The sequence below is a fragment of the Lonchura striata genome, chromosome 2 (assembly GCF_046129695.1).
Source record: "Lonchura striata isolate bLonStr1 chromosome 2, bLonStr1.mat, whole genome shotgun sequence".
In the NCBI taxonomy this organism is placed as follows: domain Eukaryota; kingdom Metazoa; phylum Chordata; class Aves; order Passeriformes; family Estrildidae; genus Lonchura; species Lonchura striata.
This window is the reverse complement of record NC_134604.1, coordinates 91645918-91670686: the sequence shown is the minus strand read 5'-3', so window position 1 is coordinate 91670686 and position 24769 is coordinate 91645918. Positions and strand designations below refer to the sequence as shown.

General features: G+C 38.2%; 1 protein-coding gene across 12 annotated transcripts in view; it reads left to right on the top strand.

The window, feature by feature from the left end:
- The window catches only part of MCF2L (MCF.2 cell line derived transforming sequence like), a 152654-nt gene that overhangs the window by 76004 nt on the left and 51881 nt on the right, over nt 1–24769 (top strand). For 10 of the 12 annotated variants that reach the window (XR_013339520.1, XM_021545612.3, XM_077781576.1 and 7 more), the window contains 2 exons: nt 11039–11122; nt 19961–20075. Coding sequence is in view for 11 of the 12 variants with exons in the window: in XM_021545612.3 (XP_021401287.2) it covers nt 11039–11122; nt 19961–20075 (199 nt within the window). In the remaining variant the exon portion in view is untranslated. Of the gene's footprint in view, nt 1–1017; nt 1111–11038; nt 11123–19960; nt 20076–24769 lie in introns of those variants that run through there. The other 2 variants (XM_077781573.1, XM_077781571.1) reach the window with 1 other exon arrangement.

Genomic DNA, 24769 nt, shown 5'->3' with positions numbered 1-24769 from the left:
TGCAAATGGGATTTTGTGAACAGATGTAACCATCAATTCAATCTTTTTATCCTCGCTGTCCTCTTTCCTTGACCTCTCTTGTTGGGAGAGGACTCTTACAGCACTGTGAAGTGAAGAAAAACAATCCATTTGTTTTCATATGGCTGTTGCTGTCACTCTTGGCTCACTCTTAGTATTAGTGAGTCTGAATGGCCGATAACTAATCTCAAGTGTGTATTAATTAACAGGTAGTCTGTCACTGGGCAATTACTTCAAAGGATCAGGTAAAGCAAGTCCACTCAGGATTCATGTCTGAAAGGTCATATGGAATACTTCTGTTCTAGTTTATTTTGTCATTTGTTGCCTTATTTTCCATTGTCTTATTAATAAGATTTCAGTGTATTTCCACACGTGAGTAGAATGCCTTTTTGTCAGCTGCTGCTGCTGCTTTGGGTAGGCTCCTTCATAGGGAACAGGTGTTTGATGGGTTTCCCACTGAGGAAAACACCCCAGTTCAGTTCCACCAAAGACATGTTACAAACAGGAAAAGCTGACTGTATTTCTGGGGAGCTTTCTACCTAAAGTTTCATTGGAAAAAGGGCAGTTAATTTCCCTGTGTGGAGTAGAGGTGGGTGGTAGAAAAAGATAATAATACTAGACTTACTGTACCATTGTTTGTTAGAACTACAGCTTTTAAAGGGAGGGTTTCTGACAAAGCACATTTAGGATTAATTTTTTAATGCATTCTTACACTGATGTTTGAACAGTGCGCGTGTTCATATTTAAAGCAAACAGCTTGCATCTAATGCATGGCAGTGCTTTATGCAGGAAGACAAGAAATGGTAGCCAGCAGTCAGCAAGCCCTTCGGAGGACCTCTGAGCCTGCTGACAGGCACACTTACTCTGCATGTAATTTGAAGAAAGGCATTGTGCCCCCAGTGGCTTGGCTTCGAGTGAAAGATGGAGTTTTGCGCTCTCATTTTGCGCTGAGGATGAGCTCACAGATAAATAGGTCACTGTCTACGGAACTATTTTGCTCTAAATCAATTAGAAGCAACATGACCTTAAGCCTCATCTCCTTGCTCTACAAAGATATTGCTGAATTGTGGCTGCTTCTGAAGAAATGCACAGGTGTGTCTAGTATTTCAGATTTTCTTAGTTGCTTGATGGCAGGTCAGACAGGAACTTCGGCAGATAATGTTATCCTACTGAGAAAAATGGGATCTGTTTTAGTACAAAGGGAAAAGTTGTATTCTGCTTGTGTGCATTCATGTATAAATATAAATTATTGGGGTGTACGTGTGTTCTGTCCTTGTGTAAATTTGCAGTATATAATTTTATTTGCAGATGTATCTTTCAGTACACCATATGTATCCACAAACTCTATTCCTGTATTTTGCATGGAAGGTACTTAGCTCAGGATTCATTCATGCTGTGATTATGGTGATCAGAACAGCTGCTAAAGCTTACAAGGGGAATTTGCCGTTGCAGAGAGCTGTCCTGCTGTTTCTGGTTCACAGTGTGTTTTAATTTTCAATTCACTGCATTTTGTGTGACTACCAGATAAATAATTTCTCCTGATCCCTGTTGGAGGTAGAGAAAAAGCAATGTTTCTTTCACAGGATAGAGTTTGGCATCCCCTGGTTGTTAGTATAGGCGGGTTGATCTAAAATGAATTATTTCTTTAATTCCTTCAGTCAGAGCTTTCTATAGAAATATTGTTTCTGTTAAGGGATAATGAAATAGTAGAGATATTATTTGCTGTTAATAGTGTAGCCACAGTCCATTGCAAAATGAAAGCATGTTTTGTGGAACTGGGACAAGCAAAAATTGCATCCTTATTCTGGTGCCTGAATCTACACTCCCAGTTCTGTTTTCTGCTTTTGGTATGCATGACTATTGCAGAGGAGACAGAGCCACAAGCCCATGGACTGGTGTCTAACCTTCCAATACTGTTGCTTTTGGAAATGTCAGATTTAAATAAAACAGGTATGTAAAGAGTGGGTCTCCTAACTAAAGGGTGGATCTTCTTACTAATCTTTAATTAGTGTTACTAATTACCAACACGTGAGTCTGAGTGCTCTGCTTCTCAAGCAGTGTTTGATGATACCAAGGGTAATACTAAAAGGCATGCTGCTTAGGAGGAATGAAAGGTTTAAGAAATATGAGGATAATCAGATGGAAAGGGTGGAGTAATCAGCCTGAATAATTTTTGTTCTTTATGTGCATCTTCATCTGCATCCCTGAGAGGGGAGGGGTGGATTTAGGAAACCACTGATTACTGTAGGAGACGGTGAATGTAGAACCAGGGAGTGTTTTGTGTCAGATCATGGTGGTGTCTATGTAACCATGCCAGGACTACTTGTGTAAATTGCCAAGTTTAAAATAGGGTGTTTTCATTTGTATTTGATCACAGAGAAATAAGTGAGCAGGGCTTTTGTTAGCAACTGCCAAGATTTGATTCTCATTTGTTGACTGCCACCACTTCTTGTGGACATGTTCAGTGTGCCAGACATCATTCCTTTCTGGAGAGCTGTTGGAACATTCTGCTCAAAGTGGGAAGAAGGTTTGTCCCGTTCCCTGGCACCATTCTTTCCTCTTTCTCCTGAGCTTTCTATAGAGTCAGCAGAAGGGAGAAAACATAAGTGAATGAAAGGTCTCAGCAAGGCTGATGTATTGCACTAAATGATTCTGTAGCTGCCTATGGGAGATACTAAACTGTATCTATGTCCTGCTTCTGAACTACCTGAAGTAGTTCCTATTTGCAGTGCTTTAGAGAGGCATGACATGTTTCATCTTTTTCATGGCACTGTTCAGTGCTTCAAGATCATTAACAGCTCTGTCATCTGTGTGGTAAGGTAGGGCAGCCAGTTGGGTTATGAATTCAGCAACCTCTTCTTTATAAGTAATCTGTAATCAGAGTTCCAAATACTGAGAAGTTTACAAGTAAATGTTTTAGCTGAAAACTAGTACACTGCTTTAAACAAGCCTCTTAGTGAACACAAAGTCCTTCTTTCTCTCTCATACTCACACATTCCCTTTCAAAACATAATTTTATAGATGTATAGTTACATTAAAAACTGTACTTGTGTGTACCATAAAATGATATAATTTCTCTTGGAAGTTATTCTCTCCGTCCTCTGTGTTATTGAAATTATAATAATCAAGAAAGACATTACTACCAGGCCCTGCAATGACTGGACAAGGAATGCTAATTTTAAATTGAATGAGGATAGGCTTGGATTTGGCATACAGAAGAAAATTAATTTTACAATGAGAATGGTGAGACACTGCAACAGGTTGCCCAGAGAAGTTGTGGGTGCCCCACCCTGGAAGTGTTCAAGGCCAGGTTGGATGGGGTCTTGAGCAGCCTGGTCCAGTAGAGGATGTCCTTGCCTACAGCAGTGTGGTTGGAATGAGATGATCTTTGAAGATCTCTTCCAACCCAACCCATTCTGTGCAACCTCACAATTGTTACCACTCCTATAATTTATCTCCAGAATAGATGTGTACAATAAGCAATACGATTTTACCACTTTGCTGCTTTATAAAAGTGTTTGGTTTTTGTTTTTTGAACAAACAAAAATCACCCAATGTTTAAAAACTTACCATGCTTCCAAAATAACACAGAAAAATAGCGTTCTGTGTGGTAGAATTGACAGGTATTCATATTCACACACAGGTCCTATGTGTGTTGACTTCAGTTAAAGCTTTGGGGCCTGCTTTGAGATACGTATTTTTCTGAAGAGGAAGAGTTGAAAGCAGGTGGTTTTGGTGGAGACAAACCTCTGCTTTAATTCTCTGCAACATGTCCACTTCAGCATATATGTTTAAGCTGAGTGATTGCATCATTAGTTTTTCAGGCTCACTGAAGATGAATCCTTTAGTTTGCATTTGGCTCTTCTGTTGAGAGTTCATCTTTCCATTTTCTGTGTTTGGAAGACTTCTGCTTCTTTTCAGGGCTTTAGTATTTAGAAAGCAAAATTCCTGTAATAGTTTTCCCAGAGTATTAAATCTTATTAAAATGCAGTTTGCAAAAGCTAATGTCTTTGTTATTCCATAGAGGCTTGCTTGCTAAAGTACTGAGTGAAACACATCTGGGTCATTTCCCTTCTTATCACTTGAGTCCTGGCTACGGGAGCATTCTCTACTGCTCAGTCTTTTTCTACTATTTCACTATTTTTAAAAAATCTTTGCTTTTTACAAGATCTGCTGCTTGTAGGTACTAAGTACATCTAATACTTCAGTTGGATTTTTATTCTGTACATTCAGCATGATTTGCAGTATTGGGGAGTTAACAATGCTGCAATTTTGGCAATATTTAAGTGGTTCCTAGCAGTCTGAAACTATCCTGAAAGAACAGAATAGGGTTTGCCAGCAGGCTTGGCTTCCTTCAGGACATCCTGGGAAGAAGAGAGCAATATTGTTGTGGCAATAGTAAGAGCATGCTGTGCACGTGAGGTTTATCCTACACTGATGCTGCTTTATCTTTAAGCCCATTTTGTGCTTAATTTTAAAATTAATTCTGTGCTTAATACAAAATAGAATGGGCACACTTGAGATGCATGCAGTAAAAGCATGGTAAAACAGATTAGATGCTGTAACTGGTAACACTTTGAGATGTCTTGCAAAATTGCAACACACACCCCTCTCACATTTTGTCTTCTTTGGATTTTCTTCAAGAACAAAGAAATACTAGAGTTTGGGTTTGATCCCTAGATTAACTTTCTAATTATTGCACCACTTTCTTCTGGTTACAGATGATTAACTAGTTTGGTTTCTCTTGTAAGCCATATCCAAACTTAAAGGTGATCCCTGACAAGCTGGGGGCTACAGAGTAGTGTGCCAAGTAGGTGTGACTGATGAAGCAGAGGAGGAAGAAGCTGTAGTATTTAATACTCATAGTATCCTGTGAAATCATCTATTATATATGAAAGAGAGGGTGTTGTATTTCCTCTCATGTTTGTGCCTTGAGGGCATGTTATTTTGGCAAAATAAGATGAAGAACTTTGTTGCCTTTCTCAAAAGGGGAGGTGGCAGAAGAAAGACAAAAAAATACTTTGGCATATATAATAAGCAGTCAAATCCAATAATCCTAGAGTTTGAAAGAAACCAAAATCTTGCTTGGCTCCCAAGGTGTGCTCTTGAGCAGGTATTTAAAAATTTGACTCAAGAAAATGGTAGCTGTTACACCTCCTGTCATTTTGAGCCAAGGTAAGAGCTTTGCATTTGCTGCATACCTCAAAACATTTTTTTTAAAGGAAAGATCAGTGTTTAATCTCCCTATCTGAAACCAAACCATCATTCTCACAGTTTTACTCTCACAAGTAGGTAGTCTTGTGCCAAATCCCCAACTCTGTGATCTCAGAGAAGAAACAGATGGATATTGTGATTGCAGAAAGCAGAAATTACCTGAGTAAAGTAGGGGGTTCAGTAGGTTTCTGTACAAAGATGTTGGGTTTTATTTTTTGTTCTTTAACCCATGACAAGTTCCTGCCTCTCATATTTAAATTCTGGAGTTGTAGCCTTTGGGGATTAATTTGTGTGTTTTGAAGTAGTTGCTGTGTTCTTCAGGTATGATCAATCAATGAAGCAGAATTACCTAGTTTCATTTCAGTGGAATAATTTAAGTATTACCAAAGTTTAGGAAATATGAGCAGTGCTGCAGAAATATAATTTCTGGACTTTGTGAAGAATCAGTCAGGTTTTCTGATGCACTAGACATTTAAAACACTGCTCAACAATAAGTCTGTGTCCACTGTGCCTGGGCTTATAATACAGGGAATATTGTTCCTAAGATTTAGATTTTCTTTGGCAATACCACTTCCAAGTCTTGACTCAATAGATCTTTATTTAAAACTGAAGATGCATGGGATTCCATCCTAGCCTGTTGGAGTACTGGGTATATAGTAATGCTGTTCTCTGCATATTGTGACAATAGGCGAGACAGAAAATTTACTGAACTTAGCAATGCTATGGAAGTGGAACTTGTATTGAGCATTGATTCTCTTAAAAGAAAAGGTATCTCAACTTAAGTCTTTGCTTTATGTACCAGGGCTTTTGAAAGGAAATAGTATTTTCTAACTAGGAGAAGAAATGGGAGATAGAGCTTAGCTGTAGTCTGTAAAGGTCTTAAAAGTCAAATCCTTATCTAACTATATAATTTAAAATATTTATTGGACACTTAATGCCATATGAAGCAGTTTGGAGCACTAGCTTGTTTTATATCTCTTTGTGCCAGCAACTGGGAAGCTGGTAGAAGCAAAGAACTTGCATTTTCTGCTTGCTTAGAATATTTTAGCTCACCAGAAACAAGAAAGTTGCAAAAGCACTGTTTTGCCCGGATGATAAGTTCCTTCCCAACTACACTTCAACATATAACTCTGTTTTGCATGAAAATTTCTGCATTTATTCACTCACTTTTCCTGGTCCATCATTTTAATAATGATGTAGTCAAATGAAATCAGAATGAACTTTTCCTAAAGGTATTTTGAAATGGTGAGATTTGAAATCTTAGTTTATGAACGCTTGCAGAAATTCCTGTCATCAGCCCAATGTGGCTATAAATAACATGAGGACCTGAGGAGCCTCGTCTGCAGCTGTTATGCCTGAGCATACCAAGCACTGAGCTTGCAGGCATTGTCACTAATCAGCAGTGATTCTTAAAATTCAGTTTTAAAGCTGGAAAGCTCACTTGGCATCTTGAGCAGCTCATTAGTTTTAGGTGGCTTAGAGTAGAAGAGGACTTCTGTGCTGGTCTCTGGTTCTTTCCTGATTGAGGGGGGCTTCACAAAGGAGCTGACTGTTAGTAGTGGTGGTCAGGGGGTGAAGATGAAGAGCGAGGAATGAGGAAATGAAAGATTTGCCTTGGGGCTGAGAGAGATGAAGGGACTGCTCTGAAAATCATTATCTTGCATTTATAATTACCAGATGGAAGGGTGGTTTAATGAAGAGATTTTTCAAATTAAGGCCTCCTTCATAAAAGGCATTCAACTCTTTGGGTGGGTAAGCTTTTCCAGAGGAGATCCAAAGCAAAACTGGTTAAGGAAAATAAAATATTCCTTCAATTTAAGGCATGGATTTCATAGAGAAGCCATAGACAAGTTTTCATGAAAATTTTGCAGATTCAGAAGGAAAGTGTAGGAAGAGAAATTATTTGTCATTTGATTTCAGATATGCTATTGGGATCTGTGCTGTAAGGCGTAACTGTGTCCGGATGTGTACAAATAGATCAGCTTTCAAATCAGTATAAAGTAATGGCCATAGAATTTCCTGCAGAACTACTCAAAGGGTGGTGTAATTGCAGCTGGCTTGCTGGGAACTTTATCAAACTGGTTACAGGAGGCTCACAACTCACGTTGGGAAACTTCCTTGTGTGTAATGTGGGTGCAGTCAGTTCAGAGTCCACTCAAATTTTGTCTTCTGTGAAAATGGATTTACTTCTGCATGTCTAACAAGTGATGATGAGTTTTAGTTTGATTAGAAAAGAAAGAGGAGCTTTTTATCAATAAGGGGGATTCTTGACTGTGGCTACATTGATTGTTTTCTCAGATCCCAGGTTCTTTGGGGCTTGCTGGCACCAGGTAATTCAAGCACAAGTTATCTTTGTGCACTCGTGCTTAAATCTGTCATCCCACTTCATCTGAAATGCAGTCAGGTGCTTCTGATGGGATGTGGACAAGTCCCTCTAAGCCATTATCCTTTATCATTGAGACAGGACTATCAAAGCAAGATTTGAATTAGAAGATGATATATCTGCAAGATAGTGTTTCACATTTTTAGTGAGCAAGGCTTTTTGTAATAAGAACCATATATTTAACTGATTCCTTTATATTAGTAAGATGACACTTCTGCCCTCTTACACTCATAATTTGAACACTAGATAATGTGAGGATTTTTTTAAAGTACCTCCAGATGTCAGCTTAAAAAAAAATCTTTGCACGTTCCCAGATATTTTATGTGTAGGGGTTTAAATAATAATAATAATAATAAAGCAGTACTAACTTTAAAGAACCTCATTTTACTGTTTATTATCACCTACAATGCCAGATGCACTATCATCCCAGGGACTTTCTTTTAAGCTTCTTAAGTGAGCTTCTCAGGAAAGACAGGATATTCAAGCATGTTTGATATGAACAAATTTTTTCAGCAATTACTTTTTGGTACAGTACAACAGACACACTCTTAGATCTCTGCTTTGAAAATACTGTGTAAAGCAGAAAAGGTAGAACAGGGGAAATAATGGGCTGTATGAATCTTAATTCAAGTACAAGTGGAATTTGATCCTATAAAAATTCCTTACAAAATAGTAAGCAGATTTCAGTAATTCTGTATTTTAATGTGCACCTAATTAGCTTTACAAAAATGGAAATGATCCCTAAAGAGTGTAGCAGGTGGCAGGTTCTCTATTTAAAGAATATTTCCAAGAAAATATTTTCCCCAGAGGACATGAGAGTAAGGAATGTGTGCTCTCACAGTCTATTTAGCATGTGTGCCTTTTGTTGCCTTATCCTTTTAAAGAAATAGCATATTGAAGTAATGATGGACAGCCTTGAAGTGAAATCAGATTGAACCCCAAACAGTGATGAACTCTTTTCCAGAGGGGTGCTAAAAGTCATGGAAATGGTGCAGACCAATGAGTCTTTACAATTGCATCCCCTCAGAAAGAAAACACATTAAAGAAAGATTTCTGGCTAAATCTATGGGTGGTAATAGTGGGTATCCTGTTGAACTGCTGGATGTGATCTTTTTGACAATTCCAAGAGCTGCATTTCCTTGCACTCTTTTTTGTGCTGCTATTTTTTTATCTTGGTTGTTCCAAATTATTGAAAATCAGCTCTGATTTTAGTGCATCCTTGGCTTTTAGAAGTATGTCTTGAAACCGAATGAGCAAGAGCAAGATGAGATGACTTTGGTAGAGGGGAGTGCAGCAGGAAGAGCAGTTTGGTGTCTGTCAGTGGACACACTGTGCTGCTTCTCCAGTTGCAAACAGACAGGCTCTTACATTTGAGTTAAAACTGAGTTTATAACCAGGGGGAAGAAGAGATTATCTTTTTTGTGAAGCAGTATTTGACCAGTGCTGTGGGGCTGACCTGTGCAGGAGGCAAAAGCTGCTGCTCCTATCAGAAGGAACACTGGAGCAATGAAATATAGCCTTGGTTACTCACCTGGCACAGTGGGATTGATCACAGGGCTACATGGGGAAATAGTGATCCTTATGTAATGATACATGACAGATAGTTTCTCTTCCTTGGGAATATCCTGCCTCTAACAGTGTAGTGTGTCATGTATTTACTTACATATGCAAAAGTCAACAATTTTACTACATGCCATGCTATGCAGTAATGAAAATTATGTCTGCCTGTGACTTAAGCCAGGATGGCATTTTATTGACTGATGATGTTATTTTCCCTTTTCCAATCTCCCACCAAAAAATTAGCATTAATCCTGTAAGAGTTTATATTCAGGTTTATGGGTCCACCTGCAGGTATTGGTTTGCAGAATCAAGGCTGTGTAGTTTTTTAAACACCGCTGCAGGAGGTCTCCTTGTATCATAAGGCACAGACAGCAAAAATAAACTCTAAAATCCTTTTTCCTTTGGAGAAGTGGGATATTCCTCTTCTGGAAATTACTTGGCCATCTGAGATTGGAGTTTTGAAACATCTGTGTTCAGTGTTCTGTTGAAATGGTGACATAATTGAAGGTCTGGGTAAAATATGACTTAACAGTGAAAAGTATCCACTTATGGATTTGACAGCATGGTATGCAGAGGTCTTCTGATCAGGCAGCATTTGCCGGATGCAGGAAAAGAGCTCTGATCAGTGTGTGACCTTGAAAGTGGTCACGGGTCTTCCTCTGCCCAACGGGACAACAGAGAACAGAGAAGTTCTGTTTCACAGTATAAGTTCTTGCTTATATGGAAGAAGTAACTGAAAGTGGCTTTTTTGCTATTCTCAAATAATTGCAGTTCTCAGAATTTTACATATGTGAGAATTACTCATAGAAGTGTCTGTCTGCTCACGATCTAGCTTTTGAAAGACCTCAGTGACAGCAAGTCCTTGAGGACCAGAGCTCTAATTCAACTTGTACTTTAGTGCAAGTAACACTAATCCTTACATCAGTTTTAGGTTTTTACTTACTTTTCCTGTGCACATTCACAGCTCTGAGTGTCAAAACCTATCTTAATGGCATTTCAATGTACATTAAAACCCAAAACTGTAATGTCAGTACAATGTCAAATTAAAAGAAATGTTCATAACCAATTAAAGAAAAAGCTGTTCTCTTCTGTACTTTTCAATGAGGCTAATATGTGGCATAATTATTTTTTAGGAATTGCAAACAAGAGTAAAATTTCTTGTTTCCTTGTAAAAAACAAGGTCTCGGTTTATGAATTAAGCAACTCTATCACGCAGTCTTTGTCACAATCAGCAAAACTCAGGTTTCTGTTTGACCTCTGGAAACATGCTGTGGGAAATGCCTCTGCTGAAACATTGGGACAGAAAACCAAGGCTTGGGAAAGCAGAATGTTTGTCACTAAGCTGAAGTGGAAGGGCTGAGATAAAAGCTTAAGCATTGCTTTTCGGTTTGGAGGTAGAGTGTGTGTGTGTGCTTCCAAGGGGAAGATGTACTTTCAAAGCCAGTTCTATCTATCTTATTTAATGCTGTTTTCTTGGGTACTTGAATCTAGATGACAGGCTAGAGAAATCATAAGTTTCTTGATTTTGTTTGATTGAGAAGATTTTAATAAAAAGTAAATTTAATGCGTAAAAATCCCACTGTTTAACCTCATTCCTGAGGAATCTTAGTTCTACAGTTTTCAGTGACAGTTCTGTAGTGCTTCTAAATGTCAGTAAATGTAAATTCCTCTTTTATTAGTGTGCTAGTCAAAGCAAAGTTTGCCCTTGGCAACGCTTGAAAGACTACAAAGATTTTAATGTATTTTTCAAAAGTTAGACAGTTTCCTGAGTTTCTGTGTTTTAGGCATTATTGTTTTTTAATGGGTGCTGTGAAATTTTGCATAAAATGACTTTGCAATGCTATTTTTTTTTTCTCTTCACAGATGAAATCATGCATCAGGATATCATTCCCCTCTATGCTGCAGATATTCAGGACCAATTAAAGAAACAATTTGCTTATCTGTCAGGTAAGACTATGGTGTTCCCTCCGATACACATTGTTTATATGCATGGTTCAGCCTGCTGTCCTTTCACAGTCTATGAGGACTCATATGAGAAATCAATGAGTGACTCAAAATTCAGGCTACTAAGACTTGTTATTTAAGGATTTATTAAAAGATTTTTTTAAAGTATAATGGAAATTTTAAAATTACATGTAATTTTCTAGTTAACTGGAGATTGCAGCATGGGTGCTCTGGTGGTTGCTGTGGTCTTGCAGTCCTCAGCTCACAGCCCCAGCTGCCACGGGCTCTGCTGTCCTGTTTGATACTGAAGCCCAAGCTGACACCTTGGTTGTGACTGAAATGGTGGAGCAAGCACCACTGGTACCATGTTTCCCCACAGCCCCATGCACAAAAGCAGCACAGCCACTTGCACACAGCACAGGCAGTCTCTGCCCTGGTCACCTGTGCCAGGCTGGTGATGGGGGCTGTGTTTGTGCCATGCAGCGCTGGCCGCTGAGCTTGGTCCATCTCCGTGCTGAGTCCATTGCTGGCTGATAATGGGCAAAGGGAGATGGTGCCTCTGCTCACTGATCAGGCTGAGTGCAAGAAGGTGTCTGATAAGTTTCTGAGTTTGTTCTCCTGTCTTCTGCCTGTAAAAGCCTTCGCAAGCGTTCAGCTCTGAGCTTGCTGGAGTTGTGGCCCTGTAGTGCCCTCCCTCCAGTACACAAAAAGGGAGAGCATCAGTGGCTTTGCAGAGCTGCCCTACATCCTTCAGCAGAAAGGAAATGTACTTCTCTGGACTCTATGACTGTTCCTTCTCCCTCTGAATCCCATCCTGCATCCAGAGAAACAGGGGAATGCTTTACTTGGCAAGAGCTCACTTGTTATAATTAACAATTAATTATTATTTATTTCTACTACACAAGCTAAACTGTGGGTCTGCAGTAGCAACTGTGTTTTCTGTGGGGTGGTGGTAGCACTTAGAGAATAAGATATTTTTTATGAAGTTGGCAGTTCAAGCTTCATTTGAGATTATAGTGTTTAAGCTACAATTCTTCTCTGGAAATTTTTTTTTTTTTGACCTTCCAAGCTCATTCTTATCCATGGGCAGAAAATGTCTCATCAGAGTGTTATGCAAGAATCACCCTTCTATGAAGCTATAAGTAGGGTTTATATTTTGCCCCTCTGAAGTGGGGCAGGGGAAAACTGGTGACTGTGGTAGTTGAATTGCTGAGTTCACAAATCCACAAGTGTCTTCAGCACTCAATAAATCCACCTGGCAGTGGAGCTCAGTAAGAGCAGCCATTCCTCCTTCTATTTTCTTCTATCTGTTTACACTCATGTCAATTAGAGTTTTGTTTTATTTGCCTCAAGGTCAGCAGGATTACTGTGATTAGATTGTGGTATTTTATTATTCTTGGGAAACTTGTGTGTTAGGCATTTTCATTTCACTTTGGAATTCGGGGGGGGGGGGGGGTTATCCTAATGTTCTCCTGCAGGATGTTGATGGTTAATTCTCTGTACTGTACCAAATAGTAGTTTTACAGGTTCTGTGATTGAAGGTACAGTGTCAATGTTTTGATATTTATTTTTGTACAATTTTTTGTTGTTGCAGTTGATTTTAAGAGGGGCTTTGCTCTAAGGCCACTTAAGACATTTCCAGTGTGTGAATGGAACTTTTTTGCTTATTACTGTTGCCTTGAAAATAGAATCTAAGTACATGGCATAAAACTCATTAAAATGAAAGTCCATAGATTACTAGTGCCTTTGGTAAAATAGCATGTTTGCAGGTATTGCTGAATGTTCTAGATGCATTTCTGATTTTAATTGTTGGCTTTTTAACAGCAATTCGACCTATACTTGAGAATAGCTTTAGTTTCTCTAATAGGATGCATCTAGGTCTCATGGGACACTTGCTTGAATAGGGAGTGAAACCCAGGCTGCTTTTGTGCCTGGAGGCTGTATCCCTACCCATGCTGCTTTCTGTGTTTTGGTCTACATCAGGGTCACTTCTTACTTGTGTCTCTTATTGTGCTGGATTGTAATGGAAATACAGAGGAACATCTAAATTAGTTTAGAAGTGAAACAAAATTAAATGAAAAATTCCACTAATGGTTCAGTTTGTCAGTAAAGGTATCAAAGTACAATTAAATCAAGGTGCTCACTACTCCTGCAGACTGGCTCTTGCTCAGCAGTGAGTTTGCAGTTATGTTCAGCTTAAATCTAATGGTGGGACAAGCTGTGGACAAGGTTTGTAATTAGTCATTCACTCAGAAAGTCTATGAACTCCAAAGTTAATATTTTACCTCAAGCACGGTTGTTTACGTTTTGCCTTGGAGTTTTTTCTTTCTGTGGAACAAGGGCTAAAATGGTTACTTTTGTTGTTGCTAGGCTATACTAACACAGTTAGTTGCATCTACACGGTTCAGTGTTTCACCTCTTTCACCTCTTTCACCTTTACTTTCTTCAGTTATTAGGGCAACCACTTTTTCTTCCACATTTAAAAAGGTCTTCTGCCTTTGTTTTTGGTTATTTGTTTTTGTTTTTCATCCCATGAAGACAATGTAAGGTCCATTTAAAAGTATCTGGAAAATGTATTCCTTATGTATTCCTCACAGTCTTTCATCCATGTTATATATTTTCTTTCATAAGTATCTTCTCTTCCCATGATTACTGTGTGACTTTCATGCCCACCCATCCTTGTGTCTGTCTGCCACCACAGTGTGCAGGTGTGTTAAAATAAATGTAGATGGAGAAGAGCATGCAGACACCTGTGTCTGTTGATATGCATCTTAAATCATTCAAGCTATGTGATGTGCAAATGAGATTCTTGGCCACCATGAGTACTGAGCCAGTTAACTCCCTTTCCTTTGAATGCCTATTTATACAGTGAACAACTTCAAAGTGTTTCCATTAAAGGAAATAAAAATATGCATTCATGCTATTTGCATTTTTGTCTATTGATTCCTAGTTGTTTTTCCTGACATTGAAAAATTTAACACTGGTACTAGCTTTCAAAATGCTTATACCTTTGATTTATAAATATACACATATATGCTTATACCTTTATCATTGTAAATAGTAAGTATCTCACTTTGTCTAAGTTTATTTTCTCAGATGTGCTCTTGTTCTCCTCTGTGGGAATGACCTGACCACTCCTCACTGGTCAAACTGTTCCCATTGAAGTAGCTCTGGCTGCTGAGTCTATAAAATTATGTTTGAGAATTTCTGAGTGGATCCTGTACCACATACATTGCAACAGTTAGCTAAAAATATTTGCCTTACTTTTGTTGCTGCTATAATATAGACAGTATCTATGTTGTGTTTGGGCAGTGGAAGAGGAATTGCTTAGCAGTCTTTTCCTTGTGCAGGTGTAAGCTCAACTACTGGTTTTCATTTACTGTGCTAAACCTGCTGTCTGTGGAGATTTTAAAAAATCAAAGCAAAAATGTAGTAAAGGAATAGATAAAGGGAAAAAGTGAATCCTTGGCTAAGAGATTTCTGGTTCAAGTATATTCAGATGTAAATTTATGTATTGCATTCCAATTTGTAAGCCAGTATATTTGCTGCTGATCAGCCTGACTAAAACACAGCTTGTGAAGTTATGCAAGTAAAACTTCTCATTTCAAGGAAAGAACATTTTGATAAAGTCCTCTTGAGTCTGTTTTTCTTTGCAAAGGATATGCAGTGAAGCGTTTTTCCAGTCCATCATTGAAGTCTACGTGTAATTTCAAATACTGACTTCTCCAGTTAAGTATATTTTGCAAGCAGAAAGGAGAAACTCCTTATCAGAAATGCACAAGCATAAGAGCTGAACCACTACAATAGTAAAAAAAAATCTGAAGTAAGCCCTTCTCTCAGTGACATGAGGACTTCACTTTTGACACAATTGTAATTTTTAAGCATTGTCTTTTGAACTAAAGTTGTAGATCTGAACCATTCAACAAGGCTGATTCTCTTAGCTCTTGCATGTGCACATTGATCAACATAGAGGTCATATTTTTTCTTATAGTCCAAATACTATTTCATTTGCATTATAGAATCAGACCAGAAGACTCTTTACTCTGTCATCTAATTATATCCAGCTACTTACTTCCTTTTTGTGGGGATGGTCACAGTACTTTTGAGAATACCTTTTCATTTATGCAAACAGCATACTAGTTAGGGAAACATTACAAAATAATCTCTTACTCATCCTTCCTAGAAATAAGTGCAAGTAATTTATTTGCTGCTGTCAAACTTTGCTGTCCATACAAAACCACAAACAACTAGCATGTCTTTTACAGGGTTGTGGGGAATTGGGGAGTTACCCTTTTCTCTGTGTTTGTGTGTGCCTGTGCACTAGTGTGTGTGGTTTTTAGCAGATGTACAATATGCAAGTTTTGTAATTTTCCCTGTCAATGCTTTTTTAAATTGAAAACAATGCTAATTATGTCTCATTTGAGATTGTTGTTAGATACCAAGTTACTAACATGCCTCTTGATTAGAAAGTCTGGAAAAATTGTGCCATTTCCATAGGTTAGCACTTCTCTATCACCCAACCTGCTTAATAAAATAGAAAACAGATGCAGAAGACATAGCAACTGTGGTGGGGAAAATTAGATGTAGCAGAATACAAAGAATAAATGTTAAATCACTGGAACTTAAGGGAAATTTTACCAGTCCCATCTCACAATAGCACAGCTAGTTTCCCATGGTTATTTTTTCTAATGTTTTCATCCACAAGACCATGATGCTCTGGGTACACATAATTTTAGCAGTTGGTGATATTGCTGGTGTTAATTGTGTTTAAAAGTTAGGAACATTAAGTGTTATTTTCTAAGCACAGTTAAGTCATTTTGCTGCCTAACCTGTGGAGCTAGTACAATCTAGTGTTTTTAAAGTGTGTGTTTCTCCAAAACACTGGGCTGTCAGTGTTGTAAAAACTGACCTTAGACCAAGGCTTGTAGATCTGTTTAGAAGAATTCCACCTAACAGGGCTTTGCTAGAATTTTTGAGATTTATCCACTGAAAATTTTCCATTTTATGAAGGCAATTTGTTTTGTTTGACACTTAATCTATTAAAGAGTTTGCATGTGAATAGGCTACCAAAGTCATGTATAAGTCAGGTAATACTAATGTTTTCCATTAATGAATGTTCATGGAAGTAGGGTGGAAGCAGATCTGCTTAATTTAAGGCAGTGTGGTGTTTTGATTTTATTTAATTGCTGAAATAAGCTTCAGTCCTCTTTACTTCTATGGTGCTTGCATTTGTAGCATGGAAAGTAATAATCCTCTCAGCTGCAGAATGTTTCTCACAGCTTCATGCTGTAAGACAAGCATCAAGGAATTCTTGGGAATCATTTCAGGTAATATGCCTGCAGACTGATTGCACCCACTTAAGGACTGATGTGTTCTCTTCTGGTCTTTGCAATAAACAAAAAACAAAAGCTAGCGCTCAAGTGGCATTTGTTTAATATTTCATAGAGAAATGATGCCAAATGTATTTCATCATTTTCATAGAATCACAGAACAGACTGGGTTGGCAGGAACCTTTAAAGATCATCTAGGCAGTCTCTACCCTGCCATAGGTAAAGACATCTTTCCCTAGATCCATTCAATCTGACATTTTCATAGTCAGAACAGTGCTCATGATATTTTTAAGCAAAAAATAAGGAGATTTGTTATACTTTCAGAAATTTATTTGAAAAAAGGCTAAGATTAGACTAAGAAAATGCTCAGAATGTCCTCAGGTACTTGATTGTCTTAAACACACATAAAACTATTAAATTCCACTTGTGCAGTGCATCCCTGTGTAAGACTAGAAATAGGAGGGCAGGCTTGTGTGTGCTTCTGTGGACAGAACTTGTTGAGCAAATCAGTTAAGGCTGTTCAACAGCTGTAGCTGGAATTTCAGGACTCTGCAGTAGAGGGGAATGCGAAAGAGGTGATTTTTCAGAGGTTAGGACTGAGGTAGTTAGGTGTAGTCAATGTACCAACCAACCTGAATTTATTAAAATATTGCTATCAAATTACTAATTTTTGTATGGTGATTAAAATTGCAGTAACTCATTTTAAAAACTACTCTGTATGTGCTGAATTACTTGCATGAGTTGTAGCACTCACAAATTCATCTGTGTCTTTTTTTCATAATCAGGTGCATATAATTCTGAGATGCTGGAAGATTATTATATGAATTAGTTTTAATAAGATGTTTGAATTTTTTGCCTTAAACCTGTGTTTCAAAAAGGACAAGAGAAGTGAAATTGTTCAGTACTTGTCACTTGAATTCTTTCCCTCTCACTAAAACCAAAATCAACAGTAATAAAACCCCTCTTAGCTTCCTAAAATGTTTATCTCCTCCCCCTAAGTTCTGTGGTTTGATTTATTTCTGGATGAAGAGAAGAAATCACATTTTACACAGCTCATTTTATGAACTGTGTAATGCTACTTTTGCAGAGGTGAAGAAAAATGAGGAAGAAAATAATGATTCTGAATAAAGGAAAAAAAAACTTTCTTGCTGCATCATTAAGAAATAAAGGACACTTTAAAAAATGATCCCACTATTTTTTCTAATATTTGATATAAACACAAGTAATATGTAGGATTTTTACTTTATTTCCCATGCCATTTTGTAAATTTCTCTGACAAACACTCATTTTAAAGCAGCAGCTGCTTTGGCCAGAGTGATCTGCCTTCCCTTGATGGCCATGTGTTTAATCACAGAATCACTAGGTTGGAAGAGACCTTCTAGATTATTGAACCCAACCCATAAATTTGCAATATAGAGAGCAGCTTCTGTAAGCCAGTAATGTTAAAGATGGAATTTACAGAATCCCTTATGTGCAGCATTTCAGGTCGCTCTGCCCTGAACTCTTTTGAACAGTGGGGCTCTGATAAGGAAAAGCAGTTGAGGAGCATTTGAAGGTGTGTGTGTGCTCAAGTGGCCCAGCAGGGAAACAGTGCAGAAAATCAGTGAAGAAGTGATTCTAAGAGCTCAGGGCAGAATCATCTCGACCCAAGATAACCACAGATGACTGTACTAGAAACTGAAAATTAATAGGCAGTCACCAGGCAGGATGGCTTTATTTGCCCTTGACAATCGGTGGTGGTTTGGGAACTTCCTGAAAATCCTAGTCCAGACTTCTGCTTTTAGGACATGTCCTGCAAGTCTATTGTTGTTCTTTTGTTTCATATGTCCTATTTATAGAAATTAAGTAGAACAAAACAAGAAACCAATGAAGATACCACAAATAATGTTGATTGTGCCTTAAAATAGTTACTCTAGAGAGAGCAGAACATAAGCAACAGAAAGAATCATTATCATGCTTTTAACAACAGAGAAAAATGCTTTAGTTGTGGAAGCTTGAACAAAAACCAATAGAGTCAAAATTGGTCTTAACTTACATTTGTGTTGTGAATATTTGTATAGCTAAAATTGGCTCCCTTGACTCAGTGTTGCCATGTTTGGATGTGTCATAAAGGTCATATTTGCAAACTTGTGATATTTTCATAATAGTTGCATTTTGTTGTTGTTTAAATACATCCAAGCACATTATTTTTTTCATGTGTTTTGATTCCAAGAGCTTCACAGTGACAGTACCATGCTGTCTGTAAGCTGGTAAATGGAAATCAGATTCACCACAAATTAACATAAATATACTATTTCAGCTCTTTTAATTACATGTGGTTTGGAGGGAAGTTGTGATTTCTTTTATCAAATGAATCTGAGTTCAAATATTTCTCTTCTTTTTCCTGTGAGGTTAGATGCAAAGGGACTAGAAGTGGATAATAATCTTCACAAGTCACTGCTGCTTTCATAACTGGTGTTGTTAATACAATTTAATGCTGGTTTCTGCACAGTTACTGGATTTCAAGGCTGGAAAAAATATCCTTCTTATTTTATAACAGTAATTTTTTGTTATTTTTCTTCTCCTGTTGAACTATGAAGCAAAGATAACTTTGCAGCAATGAGTTCCTGCCAGTCCAGAAGAATTAACTTCATGCAGTTGCAAGGGCTCAGCATGCCCCTTGTCCTATTTGTCTTTATGAATGTATACTTGCTAAAGACATGAAACACTAATAATGCCTTTAAAAAGAAAGGATTACATTTTGCATGTAAGAATGTGTGTGAAGTGCATGAGGAAGCATTGTGTCTGTGAATTGAACCCAGTGGTGCAAATGCCAGGAAAGATACATATAATGGCACCCAGCTCAGCAGCTCTACTGTAGTGTAGGTGTTCAACTCTGCTTTACCTTCTGTACATAATCAGGGAATTGGAAATCTCATTTGAAACACTTTCACCCATTTCTTTTAATGTTCTGCCCCTACTGTTTTATCAGCCTGGAAGCAAAGCAGCCACTGAGCAGGGTAGGGGTGTTGCATGAATGAGCTCCAACTGGTGAGAGGGTTGAGTTCTGTTCAAGACAGAGACTCGCCTACTTAATTCTGAATTAACTTTTTTGTTTTTAAATAAGGTGCTTTCTTTCTTCCAGTCGCTTCTACTTAGAGGCAGTCAACATTTATCGGCAGAAAGATGCACTGCCATCTGGTGTCAGAACTGCTCACGGGAGCCAAGGCATTTGTCCAGAAAAAATATAAATATGATGTGGGGAATGGGGTGTAACAAATTGCTTTCTATAAAACTTCCTAAGCATTGAAGAAGAGAGAGACTGTTTAGAATAAACTGTCCACACATAAGCCCTGAAAAAAAAACCAAACAAACAAACAAACAAAAAAAAAAAAACAAAAAAAAAAACAAAAAAACCAAAACCAAAAAAAAAACACCCTGAGAGAGAAAACATGCAGTTGTTTTATTACTGGGAAATTTCAGTCTAGGTAAAGAGACTTGCATGTAAACTCATTTGCTGCTTCTTTTGTAGGGGGAAGAGGGGGAAATGGCTGCCCTGTTATCACCTTTCCAGACTATCCAGCTTTCAGTGAGATTCCTGAAAAAGAGTTTCAGAATGTCCTGACCTACCTGACAAGCATTCCAAGGTGAGCACCTGTCTAGAAGAAAAAACCTTTTATCTGCTAATGGACTTTACACATTTGATCCCTTACATGTGGCGTAAAAGCCAGGCTTGGTATTTAATTAAAGAAAAGCAAAAATAAGTTTATGGTGCAGTGTCAGTAAGTGTTGGTTAGTGACAGCTGTCTAAGGTAGTTGTTAGATAAATTACATGCTGCTATTTATATTTCATCAGAAAATTACTTCCTGGTATGTATGGATATAAGTTCCATGATGGACATCGTCTTCACTGTATCTTAGAATGCAATATTCAGAGTTTTAATTGAGCACATGTATAATTTTTGCAGAGCATACTAATCCCTGGGTGTTACTCAGAATATTACTCAGGGAGGGAACACTCTGTATCTGCATACAGAGGTTTGTCCTCACCACTTGAGCAGTTTCCCTGGCTTGGCTGAATGTGTCGTGTCTGCAGACTTCCAGAGCTTTGCCTATGTTGTGAAGCAGGCCCAAGGATTAATTCTGACTCTCTTAGAGGGCACAATAGTGTTACCAATGAGCTGTCCAATAAATATCATGATTTTTGTTGATAGTCTGTTAATGAATTAAATAGTGGGCTCAAAATCTTGATGGAGGTGAGGAAGCCAAGTAACACAATGAAGTGCATACCCTGGACTTCAAAAGAGCAAATTTTGGACTTATTCAGGGAACTGGTGGTAGCTGGGATACAAAGGAAGGCAGTTCTGAAGAGTAAATCTGCTGCAGAAGGCTGCCAAATTTTGAAGGACATCATTCTTCAAGTACAAGAATGGCACATCCTGGAACATGCAGGAGGCTGATCCCACTGTCTGAAAGTGAACTTGTGACTGAGCTGAGATACAAAGGCAGCATACCGGAGGTGAAAGCAGGGACAGACTACAAAGGAAGAATGTAGATACATTGTCCACATATGTTGGGATGGCCTCAGAAAAGTCGAAGCGCACCTGGAGCTGAGGGACAAGAAAAAAGGGACATCACGGACTGCTCGAAAACACTTCCGGTGCTTTAGCAGTACAGGAATAAACAAGGAAAATATGGACCTGTGCTGAATGGACTGGGCAAATTAGTAGCAGCCAGTAAAGATGAGGCTGAAACACTTGAGTTCTTTACTGCAGTCTTCTCTGACAGTGTCTCCCAGGCCTCTGTGCACAGAAAAGAGAGTTCAAGGAGGAGAATGACAAGCAATGACTTACAGACAAAATCAAGCATCTCTTGAGAAATCTTGACCCAAATCTAGTTTGGGATGAGCTGCTTTGGTGAGGACACTGTCCAGTGTCATAGTAAGGTTGCTCTTTATAATCCTTGAAAGGTTTGGAGATTGGAGGTAATATTACTTTGATCTGTGAGAAAATTATGGAGTGCATCCTCTTAAAATACGCTTTCGGGCACATAAAAGAATGAGGTGATGAGGAGTAGCCAGTATGAATTAAACAACAGTAATAGTGTTTGACCAGCCTATTTCTGTCTTGACAATACTGGATGCATCAATGGAGCAAAGCTGTGCATGTTTTTTGCCTCACCCTAAGCAAGACTTTCAACTCAGTCTCCCTCAGCACTCTTCTATTCACTTGAGTTGTTACATTTTGGCAGCTGGACTCCCGAGTGGGTAAGAAAGTGCGTGGATTGTTTGGCTCAAGGAGAGGTGTTTGTTGGCTGATGTTTTATCTGGACACAGATTTCCTCAGGGAACTGTATGTATCCATGCTCTCTGATGTCCTTGGCAAGGATCTGGAATAGGAGATGGAGTGCACCCTCATCAAGTTGTACTTGATGTAACCAGCCCCTCCTGGTCGTGCTTCTAATCCCTAGTTTGTCAGGGAATGAAACTCTGAAGCTCACAGCCAGTTGTTGTGTTTTGTTTATCCTGGTGGTGGTTAAACTGCATGGTGCTAAGCATCCCATGGTCATATCTTGGGTACTGTTTCTGCAAATAATTATATTCTAAATTCACATCTGCTTCTCCTTTTGAAAGTCCTTGGTGGTGCACTTCATGGTGGCCCACTGAACTTCTGCACAGAGCAGGGCTCATGTGAGAAATTCTGATCAGAACAAACAGCATCTGGTATGGTGGGGAAGCACTGAGTGCATCCCAGCACACCTTTGATCAGAGCAGATTTTCTGAAGGTATTTCTGACAACAATTACTCAGTGAGTATTGAGCCAGAAGGGATCATTCCTTAAGTCTTGCTTTTCTTCTAGGATTTTCTTGTTTCTTTAATTTGTAAGTATTTTGAAAGAGAGGACTGCTCTTTTTAAACAAAGGAGATAGCCCAGCCTTCTAGATGTTACGAGTAAGGTATTCACTATTGTGAATATAACAGTTCTCTAGGTTTAAAGTGATGACAGTCAGTTTCAAATCTTGTAAAAATAATGCTGTTGTTAAGATACTGATAAATGTGCCACCTTTTTGTGCCTGAGAATCTATAAAATCTCAAAGGGCTCATGATATTCCTGACTGATATCTTCACTAGCAGTGTCAGAAGCTTATCGTGTAAAATTGTGTTTGTGAGACCTTGTGCATGTTTTTGGGAGTAAAAGCTACAGAAATGACACTACCCAGATCCCCTTGGGAAGGATGTTTTGTTATTGATATGTTGCATGTATCGATACATATATAACCCTAAGAGGGGCAGTGCTGCAGTTCTTCTTGAATTGAGTTATTTCTAGTGCTCTTAAAGGTGGCATAAGATAGGATTTTTCCTGATTTCCTAGTGTTCAGATACCATTTTACGTGCTTTGGAAGTGACTTTTAAAGGAAGTGGAGGCAGTTAGTTTTTACTTTGTCAGTTGGTTAAAGAGGTGTAAAGAGTACACATTTACAGAAAGGATGGAAGTGCAGCCCACAGCTCTTAAGCATGGACCGCTCTCCCAGGTTATTGTAATTTAGTTTATCAGATGTGTAACTCTCTCTTTTGGCTGTTTGACAGACTAAGGGGAAATGGACTTTTCTAAGAGCACAGACACACGTGGAGCCATCCCAGTTCCTCAGAAGACTACTTGTTCTACTTGGCCCTGTACAAGATCACAGCAAGGGCTTGGCAGCAGTAACTCAAACATTGTCTGTCTGCCTGGAGTCATATGTTAAGGGAAACTGTATTTCATGGGGATGACAGTAAGGAGCTACTAAGAGCCTCATCTTTCTGTCCTCTACAGTAGAGTTCACCCAATAGTATATTTACTGGTATAATAAATCTTAGCAGTGACTTCAGGTTTTTAAGATCTCTTCCCAAGTGAAAGAAGGCTAGCTTAGGAGTTTGTTGAAAGAGGAAAAACTGAAGCCTCTCAAACTACCTTTTTATTCCTTCTAATTTTATAGATAAACATGAGTGTTTCACCTCTTACTGTGTCCTTGTTCTGTATTATCTGAACACTGGGTTTCACAAGTTTTTTCTGTGTGAACTTTCTCTTGTCTTTTTCACAGGAAACTTTAATCATGAAACAAAAAATACCTTGTGAGGTACGTTTCATTTAGGAATAGAACTATTAAAAGTTGCATGCTATCAGTTTAGATGATCATGGAGTGAAATAGTGTAAATAGTAGAACTATTAGCATGTGCTTAGATGTGTAAATGCCTGATATGTGAGGATGTTAGGAAAGGACACAGTGGAAAGGGAATACCTCATCTCAGTTTAAAGATACTCAGTTAACCTTGGTGCAACTGTATAACATTAAGCAGAAAGCTGAACCGTATTCTTCAGGTGGGTGTTGTTAATCTTGCAAGGTAAATTTTTGTTCCATAGATGATTGGATAAAATATGATGTCTAGCATGGTTTGTAGTAATCTCAAAATATTCAGTATAGATTGTTGACATAATGTGTGACAACAGTCATGGACCACATGTACAGAAAGATTGCTGCTTTGTCAGGAAAAAACAATGGATTAAGGATGACTACAATAGACAGTGGAAGATTGAAGCTAATGCTTTTATAACTTCTGTTTTGCTGTTGAAATATATGTTGTAAGGTATCTGTGTAATGCTTCTGAAGCAGATTTTTCCTTTTAGCAAATAATTTTTTTATTAATATTATTATTGAAATATGAGATAAATTTTTAATAAAAGGTGAGAATTGTCTTAGAAAAGTGAATAGGCTATCCAAGTAGGAGAATCCTTGGCAGTACATAAGGCTGTACTTTCTAGGTAGATTAATTTAACTGAAATGCTGAATTGGTACAAATAGTTAACATGTAACTATTGATCCACATGAATTAATAGTTCTTATCAATGGAATTGTAGAATACAGTAATATCTCTAGATAAAGTGTCTGTAAGAGGTGACAACTTTAAATTCAACTGTATTTCAATAGAGGTTAGCCATGTCTTGCATTCTTTTGGGATATTTTGGGATTCTATAATGTCCATGTAGTTGGTCAGATTCTCCTTTGCCGAGAATTTCCTGTTACTTCACTCTGGGAATCCTTTGGGGGTGACTGCTGAGGTTGGTAGAAAAAAAAGGCCCTGCAGATCAAGGTTGTCTTCTCTCTTAGCTGAGTAAAAGCTGAGCTACCCCAAACACCATCATTCTTACTGCATAGTGGGAGAAGCAGCTGTGCAATGCACCTTTTACATCCTACATGTACTGAGGCTGAAGGAAGAATATTGAATTTCAGGACATTCAGAGTTCTCTGTTCTGAAAGTTTGGGTTTTTATATTTTTCTGTTGACCGCTAAGATTTGCACTGTA